This window comes from Schistocerca serialis, chromosome 1 (genome assembly GCF_023864345.2).
Source record: "Schistocerca serialis cubense isolate TAMUIC-IGC-003099 chromosome 1, iqSchSeri2.2, whole genome shotgun sequence".
Lineage (NCBI taxonomy): Eukaryota > Metazoa > Arthropoda > Insecta > Orthoptera > Acrididae > Schistocerca > Schistocerca serialis.
Window position 1 is genome coordinate 549873146 of NC_064638.1, and position 19851 is coordinate 549892996.

At 44.0% G+C, this 19851-nt stretch overlaps 1 protein-coding gene across 1 annotated transcript in view; it reads left to right on the forward strand.

The window, feature by feature from the left end:
- The window catches only part of LOC126414545 (uncharacterized), a 33343-nt gene extending 19336 nt beyond the window's left edge, over positions 1-14007 (forward strand). Inside the window, exons 2-3 of the mRNA XM_050083358.1 lie at positions 7707-7856; positions 13522-14007. Of these exons, the coding sequence (XP_049939315.1) occupies positions 7707-7856; positions 13522-14007 (636 nt within the window). The remainder of the gene's footprint in view (positions 1-7706; positions 7857-13521) is intronic.
- Positions 14008-19851: the final 5844 nt, after the last annotated feature.

Genomic DNA, 19851 nt, shown 5'->3' on the forward strand with positions numbered 1-19851 from the left:
GCCACACACCGTAAGGTGGCTCGCGGAGTATAGATGTAGATGTAGTAGATGTAGAGTTTGGCGTGGTCAAAATGTTACGCACCGTTGTGTGTTTAACCGGCGGGAGAGTAGGAGACTGCTCCACCATTTCGGGAAATTCTATTAGTAATCGTGTGTACGGTGTATCTCCTGCTACCGTACGTACTGTCATCGGAGTGATGGAACACACCTTCTCTGGCGTACGCAGGTTTGTAGTGGAATCAATCAGCTGCTTGCGTCGGAGGTCACGTATCAGATCAGAAAAGGATAAAAAATCCGCTCGTATGATAGGTTGCGATAATACGCTACAGTGAAGCGCCACTCAAATGTGCGGCGTAGTCCTAGGTTAAGCAACAACGTGACCTGACGGTGTGTTCTAATCTTAGAGTTGTTAGCGGCAAACACAAGAATCGCCGCAGCTCCGGCGTGGTACACGAGTTAGCTGGTACACGACAATTCTGCCCCTGTGTCCACTGGGTATCGTACTTTCGCGTTACGGTCTGTGACAAAAAGTCGACATGCATTACCAGTATGAGTAGTTGTTGCTGCTACGTATTCCGCTTCGTGTTTCTACTTGCATGTTAGAGTACACTTTCGCACGTCGTTGCCGAATTTCTTGTAGTACCAATACAAATTTTGTGCCGATGGCGAGCGGTTACGACTTTTCGACGACCGGCAGCGCCGTCGATGATGTGTGTGCGTCGTTTGTAATGGGGCTACTTGCGTGATGAGCTCCGCTATTTGCGACTGGAGCGATGCTAGTGTCACCGAAGACGTATCCTCTTGCCGTGGTGTCAGTGTTGACACTTTCGTTGCGGGATACATCTCGACGGTCCTAACCCTTTTCTCCGCTAGTGCATTTAAATCACCTGTGCACACTGTCAGAATTTTTCAGTCCGTAAAAGTTTCTCTAGTGGCTTCGCTTCCGACTGCGATAGGTGCGTCTTAATTCACGCATACCTTTCGGCGTTGAGAGGTCCTGCAAGGATATCTTGTAACTCAGCAGCTGAGTCTTCTGTTGGTGCTGCGACTACATAGCTATACTTCGTATCGTCTGCTGATATCTGTGCAGGGACGAACTGGCTTTCAAGCTGCGCAAACCACAACACCGGGCTATGTTGCCAGAACGGCGGGAGGTTTAATTGTAACCCACTTAACTGTGCTGCCTGTAGCTGGCTTTGTGGTGACTGGCGAATTGTCCCTTTTCGTGCGAGAACTAGCGACTCGTGGCTGACGCGGAAGGTATCTGGTGGAACTGAACATTCATTTCCACATAAAACACATCTATGCAGAGTAGCTACGAAGGCTGAACAATTAACTGTTAAGACAGGCGTGGGATCGTCTATATCACTCTCGCCAAGGAGCAACTGATAATAACAAACACTAGCCTAATGGAATGTTTATATACCACTGTAAGGTTGCGGGATTTTGTTATTTTTGCTTGCTTATTCTTGAACTGAGAACAACTGTGTGAGGTGAAATGACGAGTTTATTGTCGCAATATTTCTCACCACATTACAGCTTTTCATTCGGTTTTCAACTCGCCATCATAAAAACAGCGCGATGGATAATGCATCTTGCCAATATCAAAAAGTGAAAAAAGTTTATACACAACAATATTAAATATTAACTCTCTGAAAGGACAGTAATCTTAAGCACAATATTATCAAAGTTTAATTGGACGTTTCTTTACAAAATCGCTCCTACAAATACGTTATGATGTTGGTCAGTAATACGAAAATCGTCCGATTCCGGTTCAAAATTCGATACTATTTAGGATGACAATCAATTCTACGGTGGATGGTTAGTTATGTGACAAATTTGAGAGCAAGATTACCCAAGGCCGCTCGAGTTTACAGCGGACGCAAGCTGGTGAACCAATAAAGTTTACGCCTCTGCACGCGGTATTTAAGCTGCGACGTACTGCTGTCTGCAAGACCGCTCTCTCCCACTCAAATTCCTGCAAAACTAATCTGGCCTTTGCTGAACTTTGCAGCAGAAACTTTCCCTATGTTTCTCGTTATGTGAGAAAACATGTTCTCAGCCCTATTCAAATTACGTGGCGATATACACGCGCATGGTTGGAGCAGCGTGCATATTATAGTGCCCTCTCAGTTCTCGAAAGAACAATTAACTAATTTGGCTGGTTGGTTTCTCCATAGTTGGAGCTAAACGTTGCTACAGCTAAATTTTGCTTTTGTTCGTATCCCATTCGAATTTTGAAACACAGTTTCCTAAACCTTCTTCTCTGCTCTTTTACCGATGCCCTCGCTACAGGCTGCCCTCCAGCTTGAATGACCTGGTCCGGGGTCACTGTCCTCTTTCCTGCCACCCCTTAAGTGGTCACCAGCCGTTTCGCTACGCCGTTGTGGAGCTGGCTTTTCAAAACTAAAAGCGACTCGACTCGCTTTCCCTGTTCTACCTTCCGCTCAAAGACATGCATTGTATACGAATGGTTTGTTAATTACCGTCAATTGACTGTCTTCCCTTTTTGTATTATATATTGATAGGCAAATGTTCTCATAACTGTCGATTTACGTTAGGTGTCATCTTCACCTTCTCATTGCGATTTGTAAAGGTCTCATGTAAGGAGCGAATCTGACCATTTTTTCTGCCACCTTACACCACTGTACACTTGCGTTTGCGAAGACAGAATGCGATGCTACGCCCCCTTTCATAATTCACATCTGTATTAAACAGAAACAGGCCAAAAAGTACAAGAAGAATAAATGTTGCAAATTAATAACATATCCCCTTTGTCAGAAAAGTTCCAGGACATGTTTTTCACTCCTGACTTTGGAATGTTAAAAAGGAACAAAAGCTGTTCATATGTTACCTGGTATATGTGCGTTCTTGAAATGACCTTGGCCACATTTCCCCACAAACTCACAAGATACAGGGCTGTGCCTGACAACAGACTGTCTGAGTTCTTGGTGCATTAGTTATGGTGACACAATAGATGCCGATTGTGAGGGATGAATGAACATTAATATCTGCATTAAGCTCGGGAAAACCCGTAGTGAAATATGGCCAATGATTAAGGAAGCATTGGACAGGTTAGTATTAGGACATGGGGTATGTTTCTTTCTGCTATAGTCCTTTGTATGCTAACAATATCCAAACTCCCCTATTATTTAAAAAATTCCAATTGTAAATAAAGGAAACTGGTTTGAATAATTTACTGTGATATTGCGACTCCAGACTTCAGCTGCCGTTTCCAACGAGATATGCTCTTCCTCTTCGTATAATAAATGTTCCAAAGAAGTAATTAATCATTTGTAGAATTAGTCATTTCTGGCAACAAGTCATCATATTTTAAACTGAACATGAAAGTGTAGATACGTATAAAGTATGGTTGCTCAGAAATCCTTATCAGAAGGCAAATAAAATATTCATTAGAACACTTTTCATTGGCATAACATTTTCTTGTACTAGTCAACACTTAATGGCTACTACTCAGAAGAGTGAAGAAACCGTCAGTAACGATCGACACAAAATCTGTCAGACGATTTTTATCGAAATTGAGTCGACAGGAACAGTGTTTCTGTACCCATAATTCTACGTGTAACGCAATTCGCAAACACAAGCTGTGATTGAGCACTCTTAAAAATATATGTCAGGCCTAATTGGCTATAGTAATATCACAAAATAACTAATTAGTGGCATGCTAACGCGAGAAACAACGTATGCATTCAGGACCAGAGACTCGAAATTAAAATTCTCCAAGTGATAAGAAGAAGTTATGAGAATCTTAGTATGGTCGGTTTATGGAAAGATCTGCGTTAACTTCCCTGCACCTAAGGGGTCATTTGTTAGACTTTCCGTTGCTAGTTAGTATTTTTCTGCGACAACGAAGAAAGAAAATAAAGTTGTTAGAACAACTAAAGAAGGTTAAAATGACAGATAAAAAACACGTAAAGTGAAATACAAATTTTTGGCTGCTAGTGGTAGCAGAACAGAGAGTTTTCTCAAGAGGACTGAGGTCTGATGACGCGCAGTAGTGCGACGACAACACGTGACGCGATGTCGACGGGGGGGGGGGGGGGGAGGGGGGGGGGGAGGACTTCGCAGTTAGCTACGAGTAGTTTGCGTGATAGTACCGAGCTTAATACGCCGGAAAGCTCGCATGCAGGAACGACATACATACAGAAAATTCAACTCTGAAAATTCCAATGAAAAACAGCTATCGCATATTATCTGTGATTTCAGCCATTTGATGCACCTGTTTTCCACTCTTCGGGGGTAAACAAGGAACTATACTGCAGTAGAAATATTAATAGTTATCCGTGAACGTTCTAACCCTATTCACGTAGTTAGACAACATAAAATTATAATGTTTGTTGCAAACTTCGCTCTAACTGTGAAACGATTTGGTTCACCGCTCTTTAACAGCAACAAAAGCTGAAGCCAAAAGGCAACGAATTAGAATCTGAATCTCAATATGTCAGAAAGTTTCAAACAATTATTTGAACATATTCTCTTGTTTCACAATGTGTATTACACTTTCTTTTTGGCTTGACACAGTCATAGGGAGCTATGAATTGTTAATACGTGGTGCAGATGTCTCTTTTTTTATTTGTTCCATTGATTCTTTGTATTTATATGCAGGTCACTCTTAGCTGTCAAGAAATCGTCATTTCTTCTTCCGCCGTCAACACAGGTCACTTTTCTAGTACCTTCCGCCGCGGAAGTCGAATACGCGGCAGAACAAATGGACGTGGTCAGCCCATAGAGGACTCCGCCTCCGCAGCGGCTATTCCACGCAGCGTCTCTCGCGCAGCGAGGGCGCCACCGCTACGCCATGTGCAGGCAGCGGCCAATAGCCGCTCCCTCCGGTTTCGTATATAGGGACCCGCTCTGCCCTAGTCCAGCCAGTCTGGTACTCGCTCTGGATTTCGTTTCTATCTCCTCTGCTGAAGACCAACTCCTCAACCTTGATCACCTTCTGTCCCTCCAGCTCAGCTCCCGTCGCTCCGCCATTTTTGTTTCCCTTGACCTCCAAAATGCCTATGACCGTGTATGGCATCCCGTCTCCTCTTTAAACTCCAAACCTACGCCCTGCCTATCAATTTTGTCCGTCTGGTCGCTTCCTTCCTCTCGCATCGTCCTTCCTATGTCACCTTCCACAACAGCAACTCCCATATCTTTTATCCCACGGATGGTGTTCCCCAGGGTTCTGTCCTCTCCTTTATCTCTTGTATACAGCTGATATGCCCAAGCCACCCCCACCAGTCCACCTTCTCCAGTATGCTGATGACGCCGCCTACCTGGCTCTCTATCCTACCCTTCAACGGTCTCAACGTACCCTCCAAACCCACCATAACCAGTTCGCCACTTGGTGTAACCAGTGGTTCCTCCGTCTCAACCCCTCCAAAACCCAGGCAGTCATCATAGGCCGCACCACTAGCTCCTTTCGCCTCCATGATTTCTACCTCACCCTTTATGGTCATCCCATCCAGCTCACCCCCACCCTGAAATACCTTGGCCTCACCCTCGACTGACACCTCACCTGGACCCCTCATCTCCAGGCCGTCCAGCAGAAAGCCCATTCCCGCCTCCGCCTTCTGAAACTCCTGTCTGGCCGGACATGGGGATTGCATCCTTCTACCATCCTCCACACCTACAAATCCCTCATCCATCCTATCCTCTGTTATGCCAGCGTTGCCTGGATCTCCGCCCCCACCCACTTTTACAAGGCCCTCCAAATCCTTGAATGTCATGCGCTCCGCCTTGCCTTCTGTATCCGCCTTCCTTCCCCCACACGGCTCCTGTATGAACTGATCCCCTTCCCCCACCTCCTCCTGTTCCTCCAACATCTCCGCATCCTTTACTTTGTCTGCAGGCTTGATCCCCCCACCCTCTGGTTTCCTCCTTCCTCTCCACCCCCCACCCACGCCGCACGTCTATCGCTGTATACCTCCTCCTCTCCACCTCCACACCCTCCTTCATCAGGGCAATTTCCCATGCCTCCCAGATGACGAACTTCGCCGTGACATCTACCCTTCCTTCCAACTATAACCTGGCCTTGTCCCCCCCCCCCTCCCCAGGGCCCCCTTTTTCCACTTCCCTCTTTCTCCCAGAGCGGATTTTCCTCCTTTCCCCCCCTTCCCTGAGACCCTGCACCCCATACTTGCCTCTTTCCTTCCCATATCCCTCCCTACCTGGCCCTCTTCAGCGCGCCCCCCGCTCATCTCCCCCATCTCTTCCCCTCCCTCCCTTCTTCCGGTCTCCCTCATCTCCTTGCGCCTGGCAGATCCTCTGTTTTGATCATTGTCAGTGTGCCACATCAGTGTTGTTTAGTGCTGTTTCTCCTGTGCGTCAAGAGGTGTGATTTTAATTGTGTACTGCCTTGAGGTTCGCCGTCAGTGTTTGTTATGTGCTACGTCATCCGTCGATACCTTTTATGCTCCAGTCATACTGTGTCTTGTGTTCTTTTAATTGTCGCAGTGTGTGGCTTTTTGTGTGTGCTACTTTTAAACAGTTTTTTATCTCCATTTTACAGTCACCCCGTTTTTTGTCTATTGCCTTCCATGATGTTTCCCCTTTTTTTATATCTATGTTCACCATATTCTCTCCTTTGTTATTTTTAAATGTCTTCTATTGTTTGTTCTATGTCTTTCGGCTGAAGAGCAGCGCATATGCTGCTGCCAGCCCGCCCCGATGGGGAATTGAAATACAATAAAGATAAAAAAAGTTTCTATCCCGGCAGTACTGCGTTCTGGTCGTTGCTCGTTGTTCGTTGTTGACATTTGCCTGGCTCTGGTTCCGAGTGGATTTGCGTTTGGTGTTTGGTGTTGTGGTTTCCACAAGCCCCCGTTGTTTATCTCTTCCTTGTTGTCTCGCTCATAGTCGGTCGTGGTCGGTTGTTGTCAGTTGTCGTTGGTCTGTCGTCCGACTCGTCCTGTGTTTACCCGGTGGTGCGTGCTCCACCGCCTGCGGCTTCCCCGCCTGGCGGCTCCGATCCGCGTCCCAAGGCATTCCCGCTGTTGGTTGTGGTTACTACAACTTTTAACCCTAACTGGGCCTGGCACTTGAATCGATTTACAATAAACTACTACATCATAGTAATTTTCATAGCAAGAATGTATGTACAAGCAAGAAATTTAGATATCAAAATACATTCATAGATAATTCACATCTTTAGAAGTAGTCCAATAACTACGAAAAAAACATACAAAGAACAATTAGTGAATCAGAAAATAACCCCAGGTCAGAATAGACAATTACTTATTAATAAAATGTCCGTCCCATTATCTCATTCATTAATCACAGTACAAGGCTCCCATTATGTGACAGGAAAGATGCAGTCGTATTAGCGGTCCACAACAGACTCAATGGGATCTGCTGATAGGTCATTACGTGCTAGCTCCCTAGCGTCTAGGAAAGTAGAACGACGTTTTCCCGTAGATACACTGAGTAACTGTATTCCAGTGTAATCTACATACAACACTCCTTCTAGTAAGATGCATTGTTGAGTAATGTCCTATTTGCATTCACTGGCATAGTTGTTCTACCATTTGTTAGAGTCGTTATTGCACGCTTTGGTAAAAGTACTAGCAAAGTGTATTGTAACCTCACTATTAGCTAGCAGTATCGGTTTAGACTTTGTAGGCCTATATGAGTTAACCCCTTCGTCGTTGCGACTGTAACCAAGTGTTACTGTGGCAATCGGTGCTATCTGTTTGTAGGTTGCGTTCTTCATCTACAAACGTGACGCCCTGCGAGAGCTGCTGCAGATTCTGTCCGACGTCAGGGGAAGTTATGGTAACGGCAAAAGCAGTCACAGGCTCCGGAGCCGAAACCAAAAGCTGTCACGCCGCCTGTACATATTCATGCAGGTACTGACCAACACTCAGTGTAAATGTTACAGATATCCAAAAACAACGTTTAAAAATATGATTCGTACGATAATGTTTAAATTTTTAATGTGCTGCCAAACAGAAACGACTGTATGAAGGAGATCCGTTCATCAGCAAAACTTTTAGCTTTAGGATGTGGCGACAAGAAGCGCACTGGCTTTGCATAAGGACTCTATCTCAAGTTTACCTAATTTCTACCACTAAATCATCTGTGCTATTTTTCATAACTGTCTACTGAACTTGCATATAATAATATGGACACCCACCCAATATGTCGCCGGAATAGCTCTGCTCACCGAAACAGGCCTAACTTATCTGAGGATCACATGTAAATCCTGAATAGTGATCAGTGGGATTTTATATTAATTCTTACATAAAAAGTGTTGAAATTCTTGAGAGATGCTTCAGTATCCCAATACACCTTTAATTTTAAATGGGAACATTTTAGGTTAGGTTTTACCGTGACTGTTATTGACATTAAATGAAACAACAAGTATACTGTTACCAGTCACTGTTTATTTATCCCCACGACTCGTTTCCAAGGTTTAAACCTCCATCATCAGGTGGGTTTACATTTGTTGATGTCACATTTGTGTGTGTGTCGTGTTACATATTTGGAGGAACTTGTGGCACTATCTCCAGATTCCTTTCACTGTCGTAACACATCACATGTATACTGCTGTATTTTGTAAACAAACCCTTTGAAACGCGTCGTAGAAATAAACAGTGACGGCAAACAGTATATTTGTTGTTTCATTTAACACCTTTAATTATTTTTCAGTAGACACTCATGTGTCTCACTTATATCTTGATACGAACGTTTCGACGCTGGGGAGTACGTGTTCCTTCATTCTCATGTTCATCGCGCTTATCTTCTGCTCTGAATGCCATGTGACACGGAGCATTATCACTTCAGAAGATGCAGCCATGTGGTTAAAGCTATGCCTATGCTATTGTTTGATTACTGGCACTTAAAATAACTACAGACCTTATATCCACTTTCAGCACCTTTATCTTCTTTCACAGAATACGCTGAAAAAATACTATCGTTAAAGATAGTATTTCACATTATTCTCCATTAGAAGACCAAAGGAAAGCGCCTGGTTAAAAGTCAGCTTATTTGACAATAGGACATTCCTCTAAACCTAGGTAACTTTTATATCAAGCGGTTTTGAACGTGGAAGTCTAAGTACGAACAACATTCATCATCATTTACAGCGGAAAGAGTACAACACAAATTGTATGGTGTTCTCCACATTTAAATACGAACTTGTCGTGGAAAAAGTGTGGCTGTTGACTAGTTCGATCACATTGTATATCTCCATTGGTCTAAAGTAAAGCTCAGCAGTCCGTTTCCTGGTAACGATCAAATTATAAGCAATAAATACTTTAATATCCCTTGTTATTCTGTCAGTAAGCTAAGCGTTGATTAAACTGTTCTGCTTTTCAGATGAATTGTCATTTGAGCTATGCGTATTTTCATGAAATTTGATACATAAGCACATAAGCTCTGGCACCCCTAAGTAGTTACATATACACTCTAAGATACAAAAAAATATTAAAGAAAATTGCGCCACACGAAGAAATTATTCGAATGAGACTAAAATCGGTAGGCGTTATGTATATGTGCAGACAAGCAAATGATTATGATTTCAGAAAAAAATTGATAATTTATCAAAGAGAAAGTGCTTCACAAACTGAGCAAGTCAGTAGTGCGTTAGTGTCCCTGTCGCCACAGTGCAAGCAGTTATTCAACTTGACATTGATTGTCGGAGTTGTTGAATATCCTCCTGATGGAATTCGTATCAAATCTGTCCAGTTGGCACGTTAGATCGTCAAAGTGTGCAGCTGGTTGGAGGGCCCTGCCCGCAGTCCTCCAGACATTCTCAGTTGAGTAGGGATCTGGCGACCTTGCTGACGAAAACAGAATTTGGCAAGCACGAAGGCAAGCATTAGAAATACTCGCCATTTGAGGACGTGCTTTATCTTGCTGAAATGTAAGCCCGAATGATTTGACATGAAGGGCAACCAAACGGGGCGGCGGATATCGTCGACTTACCGCTGAGCTGTAAGGGTACCGCAGATGACGACCCAAGGGATCCTGCTACGAGAGGAAATGGCACCGCAAACCATCACTACAGGTTGTCGGACCGCATGGCCGACAAAATACAAGTTGATGTCTCACCATTGTCTTTGACGTCTCCAGATACATCTTCACTGGTCGTGGGGGCTCAGTTCCAAGCGGGTCTCATCGCTGAAGACAATTCTACTCCAGTCAATAAGATTCCGGGCCGCAGACCTGTCGGGAGACTTCCTGGAGAGCGGTGGGATTTCAACCTGACTGTTGCCCGCCATACGGCCCGACAACCAGGAGTGATGCTCTGGGATTCCATTTCATTGCATAGCAGAACCCCTTTGGTTGACCCTTACAGCACAGCGGCACGACGACGATATTCTACGACTCGTTTTGATGACCTTCGTAACAAACCATCCTGGGGTTACGCTTGAACAAGATGATGCCCGCCCGCACACTGCCAGAGTTTCTGATGCTTGTTTTCGTGCTTGCCAAACAATACCTTCGCCAGCAAGGTGGCCAGCCATATCGCTTCCCAACAGAGAACAATTGGAGCATTGTGGTCAGAGCGATCTACCGCGCTAGTTGGACAGAATTTGGCACGATGTCCCTCAGGAGTACAAAAAAATGGTTCAAATGGCTCTGAACACTATGGGACTCAACTTCTGAGGTCATTAGTCCCCTAGAACTTAGAACTAATTAAACCTAACTAACCTAAGAACATCACAAACATCCATGCCCGAGGCAGGATTCGAACCTGTGACCGTAGCGGTGTTGCGGTTCCAGACTGCAGCGCCTTTAACCGCACGGCCACTTCGGCCGGCCTCAGAAGTACAGCCAGCGCCTCTAACGATCAGTTCCAAGCCGAATAACTTGTTGCATGAGGACCAGAGGTGGAAGAACCCGTTGTTGACTTTCTCAGTACGTGAAACTTTTTCTCTTGAATAAATCATCTGATTTTTCTGAAACTGCAATCATTTGTTCGTCAGTACATGTGCATAACATTTATCCATTTCTATCTGTCCCATTTGGATAACACCTTCGTGGTGGTTTTCTTGCCTCCTTGAGTGTAATGCCCAATGAGGACTATCTATCTGGTAAATGTGGCATGACGTTATATGAACACAGAAACTCAAAGCTTACATATACATTTCGCCGGCCGGATTGGCCGAGCGGTTCTAGGCGCTACAGTCTAGAACCGCGCGACCGCTACGGTCGCAGGTTCGAATCCTGCCTCGGGCATGGATGTGTGTGATGTCCTTAGAGCCATTTGACCATTTACATATATATTTGCACTTGAGAGGATTTGCTGAAATATTACAAGACAACACAGAATACGGAAATTATTTTGCATGTAAGTGATAAACAGCTTCAGAAAATGAGACACACGGATTTTGAAAAAAAATCATTCGATTTCGCAACACTATGTCTACTACATAAATAGAGATAGAAAGTTCCGGTGCATTTCAATTTATTCATCGAATTTGAAAGTTCATTATGTGATGAAAACTCCATTTCCCAACGAGTCGTAGCATCAGATAACTGATTGCTGCAATACGAGCATTTTGCTCACAACGAGCTGCCTCAACGAATGATGCACCGTTGGCCTCCAATTTCATTTCTTCTCGTCGTATGAAATTTTTCATTGTGGGTGTCTGTGAAATATTTCATTTACGTGTCTTCGCTTCCAACGACATTGGGAAAACTACGACGCCTCATAACAACGGTAGTGAACACAGTAACCCCAGATGCGCTCGCTAAAAATATGTAACGAGTTTAACTGTCGTTCTGTTGTTTGTTTTCTTGTCATGCGTGTGATGTGGGCCACACTGACATTTGTGAGACTTAAGTAAAATTTTGGATTTTCAAATTAATTGTAAAAAGTCGCCAAAGGTTTTACGAGGGACGTTCAATAAGTAATGCTACGCGCGTGTGCTATGTATGCTGCTCGGTATCCTGGACGACATCATCCAAGTGTCTGGACCGTTCGCCCGATAGTTACGTTATTTAAGGAAACAGGAGGTGTTCAGTCACATGTGAAACGTCAACCACGACCTGCAACAAATGATGATACCCAAGCAGGTGTTTTAGCTGCTGTCGGGGCTAATCCGCAAATCAGTAACAGACAAATTGCGCGAGAATCGGTAATCTCAGAAACATCGGTGTTGGGAATGATACATCAACATCGATTGCAACCGTACCATATCTGTATGCACCAGGAACTGCATGGCGACGACATTGAACGTCGTGTACAGTTCTGCCACTGGGCACAAGAGAAATTACGGGACGATGACAGATTTTTTGCACACGTTCTATTTAGCGACGAAGCGTCATTGACCAACAGCGGTAACGTAAACCGGCGTAATATGCACTGTTGGGCAACGGAAAAACCACGATGGCTACGACGAGTGGAACATCAGTGACCTTGGCGGGTTAATGTTTGGTGATGCATTATGGCAGGAAGGTGAATGGTCCCCATTTTATCGATGGCAATCTAAATGGTGCAGCATGTGCTGATTTCCTACGTAATTTTCCACCGATGTTACTACGAGATGTTTCACTGCATGACAGAATGGCGATGTACTTCCAACATGATGGATGTCCGGCAGATAGCTCGCGTGTGGTTGAAGCAGTATTGAATAGCATATTTCACGACAGTCGGATTGGTCGTCAAAGCACCGTACCATGGCCCGCACGCTCACCGGGTTTGACGTCCCTGTATTTCTTTCTGTGGGTAAAGTTGAAGGATATTTGCTATCGTGATCCACCGACAACGCCTGACAATATGCTCAGCGCATTCTCTATGCATGTGCGAACATTACGCAAGGCGAACTACTCGCTGTTGAGAGGAATGTCGTTACACGTATTGCCAAATGCATTGAGGTTTACGGACATCATTTTGAGCATTTATTGCATTAATGTGGTATTTACAGGTAATCATGCTGTAACAGCATGCGTTCTCAGAATTGGTAAGTTCACAAAGGTACATGTATCACATTAGCACAACCGAAATAAAATGTTCGAACGTACCTACGATCTGTATTTTAATTTAAAAAGCCTACCTGTTACCAATTGATCGTCTAAAATGTGAGCCATGTGTTTGTGATTATTACAGCGCCATCTATCACAAAGCAAAAAAAGTGGTCCAACTAAAACATTCATATTTCTTTACGTACTACATGAATATGTAATAAAAAATGGGAGTTCCTATTTTAAAAAACGCAGTTGATATCTGTTTGACCTATGGCATCGCCATCTAGTTTTTTCGTTTGACGCTTATTTCGTGAGATATTTGGCCCGGTCACGATCAATGGGCCACCCTGTATACTCTTGTAAAATCGATTTCTTCCTTTGAAAAAAAAAAAAGCTTTCTAGGTCTAGGCTTATGATAATGTCCACCCTACATTTTTATCTTCGTTCGTGTAGAAGACCTACTCTTGTGGAATCGGAAGAACGTTATGAATAACCCTGTATTTATCGCAGAACTTTGTTGTTACTGAGGCCAGGCTGTCAGTGTCTGGCTGCAACGTAGCTCAGCCAGATACGTACAAAGCTTGCTTCTTTCCGCAGGTGGCTCTCATCCAAGGTCTGGTCGCGTGGCTGTCCACTCCGCTGCTGGCTCGTGCTCTCCTCGCCTCGGACCAGGAGTCACTTGAACCTGCTCGCCAGTTCCCCGTACCCCTCTGGTTCCCTGAGTATATGTACCTGTCACCCTCGTATGAAATACTCTATGTTGTTCAAGGTTTCTGCCTGCTAGTAGGGACGCAGTCTGCTACTTGCGTGGACGCCTTCTTTATTCACATAATGCTGGTGGTGGCAGCTGAGCTAGAAGTTCTGAACGGAAACATTACAGCCATGCACAAGGATCGCCTTACGGTTCAAGGAACGGAATATCAACAGAGGAATCGTCGGACTGTCCCTAAACGCGACGGGTGGACCGTTGGAAGCAATGATTACCTTCAAAGTACTGAGCACGTGTCATTAGAGGGCATGGCAAACGATATGTATCCACAACTGGTAAAGAACATTCACCATCATCACGAAATTCTCAGGTAAGCAATATCACTTCCAGGGATATTGCCACTCAACGTATTTGATAAATTTACTGCTATTCTTGTTGCTTTAATGTTATCGCAATTCATGGTATGGTTAGAAAAATCTACATTTCTATGAATAACATTGATTGTACGTTGAATTCGACGAGCGTAATGTAATCCTGCTCATATCGCAGACATGGTTCAATAGGTACCCCGATTCAGTTGCCATTATCAGCTTTCGTGACGACCTAAATCGTGACAATAGCAGCAGCAGTTGAATACTGTGGATTGCAGCAGCGGGTAGACAGGGCACAAAACTACATTTAATGCTCACTGACAGCAGCGCAGGAGTCCACCCATACCATCCATAATCATCTTCTCGATAAGATTTAAGTCAATCCTACTCTTCCTCCCCCACACATCATGACCGCTACACGTGTGTCTCTGTGTCAAAGCTGGAATGAAGCTAAATAATCGTCTGACTGTTAGGACATGATACTGTTCGTGTTGGCTCTCACGTCAGCTGATCGTACTTCTAACGAGTATGTTGAGGAAGACACCTAGCTAGAGGATAGCATTGAGTAAGCGGCAGAGATCTGGAGAGAGAGGCTAAGGCCGGATTACGGGAGATTTCAGTCGGCTCGATGACCGACACAGTATGATCAGTACCCGAAAGGTTATCCCCGCCGGTATCCGCCCAATTTCATACAAAATATCCGACTCAGACTCATATTATTCTGTGATTGTGTTCATTTCCCTCTATTCCCAAGGAGGGCTGTAGAACACATTACATACGCACATAACATTCACGAATCATGAACAAATAAATATAAAAAAAACTGAAAGAAGCCCGGCCGGAGTGGCCGTGCGGTTCTAGGCGCTACAGTCTGGATCCGAGCGACCGCTAGGGTCACAGGTTCGAATCCTGCCTCGGGCACGGATGTGTGTGATGTCCTTAGTTTAGTTAGGTTTAATTAGTTCTAAGTTCTAGGCGACTGATGACCTCAGAAGTTAAGTCGCATAGTGCTCAGAGCCATTTGAACCATGTGAACCTGAAAGCAGTTGAGAGGAAATTTCAGCAGGTTTTACATGAGTCGTATTTTTATACAATCAGAAAACAGACATGTACCTTTCTGCGATTTTTCTTACTTATAGAATTGTAATTCAAGCACAGAAAGCAGAGCGGGTTTGCCACGCTGTCTAAGGCGCCTTTTCACGGTCTGCGCTACTCCTTCCGTTGGAGGTTCGAGTCCTCCCTCGGGCATGGGTGTGTGTTGTCCTTATCGTAAGCTAGTTTAAGCTAGACTTAACTGCGTGTAAGTTTAGGGACCGATGACCTCAGCAGTTTGTTCCAATAGTACATCCCACAAGTTTTTCATTTGCCCATACATCTGAACTGGCTGAACATCCACTTTGTCTGATTGCTGCAATAATTTCCTGAAGGATGGTCATTCTTGCAATTTATGCATTGTTGGCGAGTGCTCAAGCAAGGGTGAGGTACAAGTTAATTGCCGAATACCATTCCAAAATTTGCCCCCACGGTGACAGAATCCTGGATGGTTTTAATGAAGCCTCGTCTCTCCACAGCTTGGAATGGACGCACATCTAGTTGCACATATTGTGCATTGGCTTTCTTGAAACGATCGCTCTTGGTTAATGGTACAGATACGAAACTGCAAAAGCAGTGAAGGGTTCAGAATTCTACCGATAATATTCACCGATAAAGTCTCCAACGAAACGCAGCAACATCATGAAAAATAACATGAAGTCCAAGGCAGTATTTATAAATGTTATACATGCTTTCTTTACCTGTTTCTAACATGTTATTATTCTGTTGCTACACACTTGTTTTAGCGGAATTTTGTGTCCACCCGCATAACCAAATTCCTATTGTCCGATGATGACTTTTGTGATAACATGTGTTTGCATTTCACAAACTCAACACATCCGGGAATAATAGCGCTGACTTTATTATTCACTACGTAAAAATTGTGCCAAACTTTGCTTTTTGCCCTTGGATTTGGTATTAACTCCCACTTCTTAATCGTTGTGTGTTAACGTGGCAGCATTTTATATAAGTGAGGTCCAGTGGATCCCCATGATGTGTTAATGGTGTTGTATACATAGAATATTAATAACTAGGTTATTTAATACAAAATAATGTAGAAGAAACCTTGCAAATTATGAAATTGAATAAATTAATGCTTGCTTGAAGAAATAACGTATTTCATTACATTAGGAAACAGGTAATACTTACAGTTACGTTCACACAATATAAACTAAACATTCAGTGATTCGACAGTTTCTACTGATGACTCTTTACAACTACCATTAATACACTGATCACACACAATAAGGAAATGTTTCATGCATATGGATGTAAATCGGGGTTTTTCATCCTTATTTCTAGCGTAGGTGATGCACCTCCTTTTCGCAGCTGACATTTCTTGACAGCAGATGTTGATCCACTCATTTTTGCTCTCCTTTGGTGAATTTCTCTGAGTAAGTGATCCATTATTGCCCTCTACTGTAGTCGGTCTTGCACCAAGCCGAATCCAGTTTCCCAAAGAAAATCTTTCCTTGGCATTTTGTTTTCGGGGTTATTGCTGTTAAAAATTGCAATGAGAAAGAATATCATAATAGGCCATCCACTGCACTTCCTTGCAGTTGATTATGTGGCAGACAACTTGCCATAAACCCCGCCCCCCTTCCCCCCACTTATCTTCTCTGTCGTTGTAGAATGTGATTATGTTTGGTTTCTTGTTAACACCGGAGGTAGGGTCTATTGACGTGTCTTCAAGATGCAAAAAAGAAATTAAAATTACATTTGTATTCTTCTTTAGGGCATAGGAGTAAGAAGACACGTCATTTTGAAAGCCAAACATTGTGGATTTCACATCTCTCTTCTTAGCCGCATGTTGGGGAGGAACCTCTCGCTTAATCTTCAGCGTACCGACATAGAAGATGACAATTATTGAACTATATGAAAACAACGTAACTTAGTTAGAAACTACGGCGTGCACATACCTTTTTGAACATGTAAATATCGCTACAGATATTCCAATTACGGTTATGATATGTTCGATATGCCTACCCTCATAGGCGATGGTGTGGCGCAGAAAAATGGCGAATTCTTAATGACCCGTTGAAGTGTCGGAAAATCGCGGTCTGCGAAGTGCTCCTCCAGGGCATGGGGTCGAGCTCCGTCTTGTATGAACCGCATCTTATCGAAATCGGGGTCACTTTGGGTAATGAAGTTAAAATCATCATCCAAAACCATCACACACCCTTCGGTAGTCACCATGCCAGGAATATCACACCGATTATTCCGTGACTGAACATTGCACACCACACAGTCACCAGTTGAGGGTGAAGACACTTTTATATCGCGCAATGCGGATTCTCAGTCCCCCAGATGCGGCAATTTTGCTTATTGACGAACCCATACAAGTGAAAGTGACCGACAAGAAGGCGCGCGCGCATGCGCATACTAATTCCCATCACGCCCCGCGGCCAACCGTGCGGTTTGAACGTCCTGAAGAAACCGTTCAGAAGTTTTGACGATTTTATTTCATGTATTTCAGTAATTATCACCCTTTCCTCCAACAATCTTAGGACAAGAGGAACACCAGAAAACCAGTTATCTCCAGTTGTGTTCCTACCTGTTCCACTCAGTGGTTCTACCAGTCTCATAACCACATCAGCTACAGAGGTGGACGCCTCGAATGGGCCATTATGTTGATTTTCAAGGTAAATCTCCATGGAAATAGTATACCAAGTTTTCGCATCTATTAGAGAGAAGACTTAGAGACCACACTTAGCTGATTTAGACGGCAAATACTGTCGAAAGCTATAGCGACTTCTGAATGGTACAACCTGCTCATCTACTGTCAGATATTCAGTAGGTATGTAATTGACTCTGCAGTTGCGTATGAAATGTTCAAATGTAAACCGAACAGGTGCCAGTTTGTCTTGTTATTTACCGTTGTGGTGGGGTGTCCGTCATCGAACCGCATGTGCTTCGGAAGAAACTGGAAACAACTCAAGGTGATTGTTGATGGAAAACCTTGAATTCCTATTCATTGTATATTCCACAAGTCACGCTAGTTTCAGTGACCTGAGCGAATAGATCCTGCTAAAATCAGAAATCTAATGACGGGTTTTACCTCAGTATCATCAGTCAAACAAGCAGTCCTGTCATTTTCATTCTTTTGCTTGTCTTCATCAATTTTTATGTTTGTACTGACTGTACTAACACTAATGAGTGTGGTTTCTATTAGCTCAGAGAAACAATCATTGGGAGATATACAAGTCTTTGCCGATCCCTTACTCCAGGAACATGAGTTATGATATTTCTCATTCTAGCTTTTACTCTCTGATTGGCAGGAATCTTCCTCCATTGCGTACTCTTGTCTTTGCCTATGAAAAAATTAGACAGGTCTGAGTCTACACCATCTGAACCACCAGAATACTCACCAGCGGTATTACGCTCATATTCATACAGTAACCTGACACAGAATGAGGAGACCATCCATCTACAGAGTTATCTTCATCTGAAACCTCCTCAGTGAAGCAATTGGAAACGTCTTCTTCCATCGTCTGTTACAAGAATGAAATCAATTAATGAGAATTCCAAATGCAGACTGACAGGAAAGCGTGAGTATGCGAATTTACGCCTACTTGTTCGGCACTATGTTGTAACGGGAGTGTTAGCGTGAAGGGCTAGGAACTCCCCAGCCACTAAATACCTGTCAAACACTACCAACAATGAGCAATACAACAGTGAAAAACTGGTGACGGGGAGTAAAAAGATATGAGACAGGGCTGCTAGACGGCAGGCAGTGTTGCCAACTTTGGTCATATAAATTTAGCTAAACTAAATGTGCTTGGGTTCTGTCAGATCCCACGCTAAGAGTTAAAGGTTAATGTTTTTCCTTGTTTCCTCAGCCACTGCTTCTCAGTAGAGTCAACAGTAAAAGCATTCAGAATACAAAATTCCAGTTCACGGCAAATAATTAAGGAATCACCACGAGCAGTATCAAACGACATAAGAATTGTCAACTGCTGAACAATGCGTGAAATGCGTCATAAAGCCACTACGGAGCCTGTGTCCTTTAAAGATACGCTCAGATCCGCAAATGCCCGAGATACCCGAATAGTGAAGCAGCATGCACAGTTGTTCGAAACACTGCACTGCACGGCGGCCGAAGTAACAGTCGCCCGACCGTATCCGCTCAGACCCGCTTGTACCCGAGAGACGCAACTCGGCGACACAGCAGGGCGCACTGTTGTGTCGCAACACAGAGACGGACGCGGCGGTCTGCGTAACTAGCCGTACACCCGACCGTACTGGCCCGATGTAGACCACTGGTAAGCGGTCCCAGGCAAAATTGGTTCCCCAAACCTTTCTTCGTTTCACGGAATTCTTGCCTTGATGTGTCATTTTAGCAAAAGAGGTTGCTACGCTATGCTAGATGTGTGTGCTTGTCATCAAACAGTAACATGGATACTCTGCAAATCACACTTAAGTGCTCGGCACAGTGTCCATCGAACCACCTTCACGATGATTCTTTGTTAATCCACTGGCAAACTGCGTACAGAGAAAAACGAACACGTATATTTTTCCGTACGAGTTGTGATTTCCCAACCAAGCGAGGTCGAGCAGTGGTTAGGACACTGGACTCTCATTCACGAGGACGACGATTCAAATATGTGCCTGGCCATCTTGATTTTTTTCGTGGTTTCTCTGAATGGCTTCAGACAAATGTCGGGATGGTTTATTTGCAAGGGCACAGTCGACTTCCTTCCCCATTCTTTTCTAATACGAGGTTGTGCTCCGTCGTAAGGACCTCGTTGTCGACAA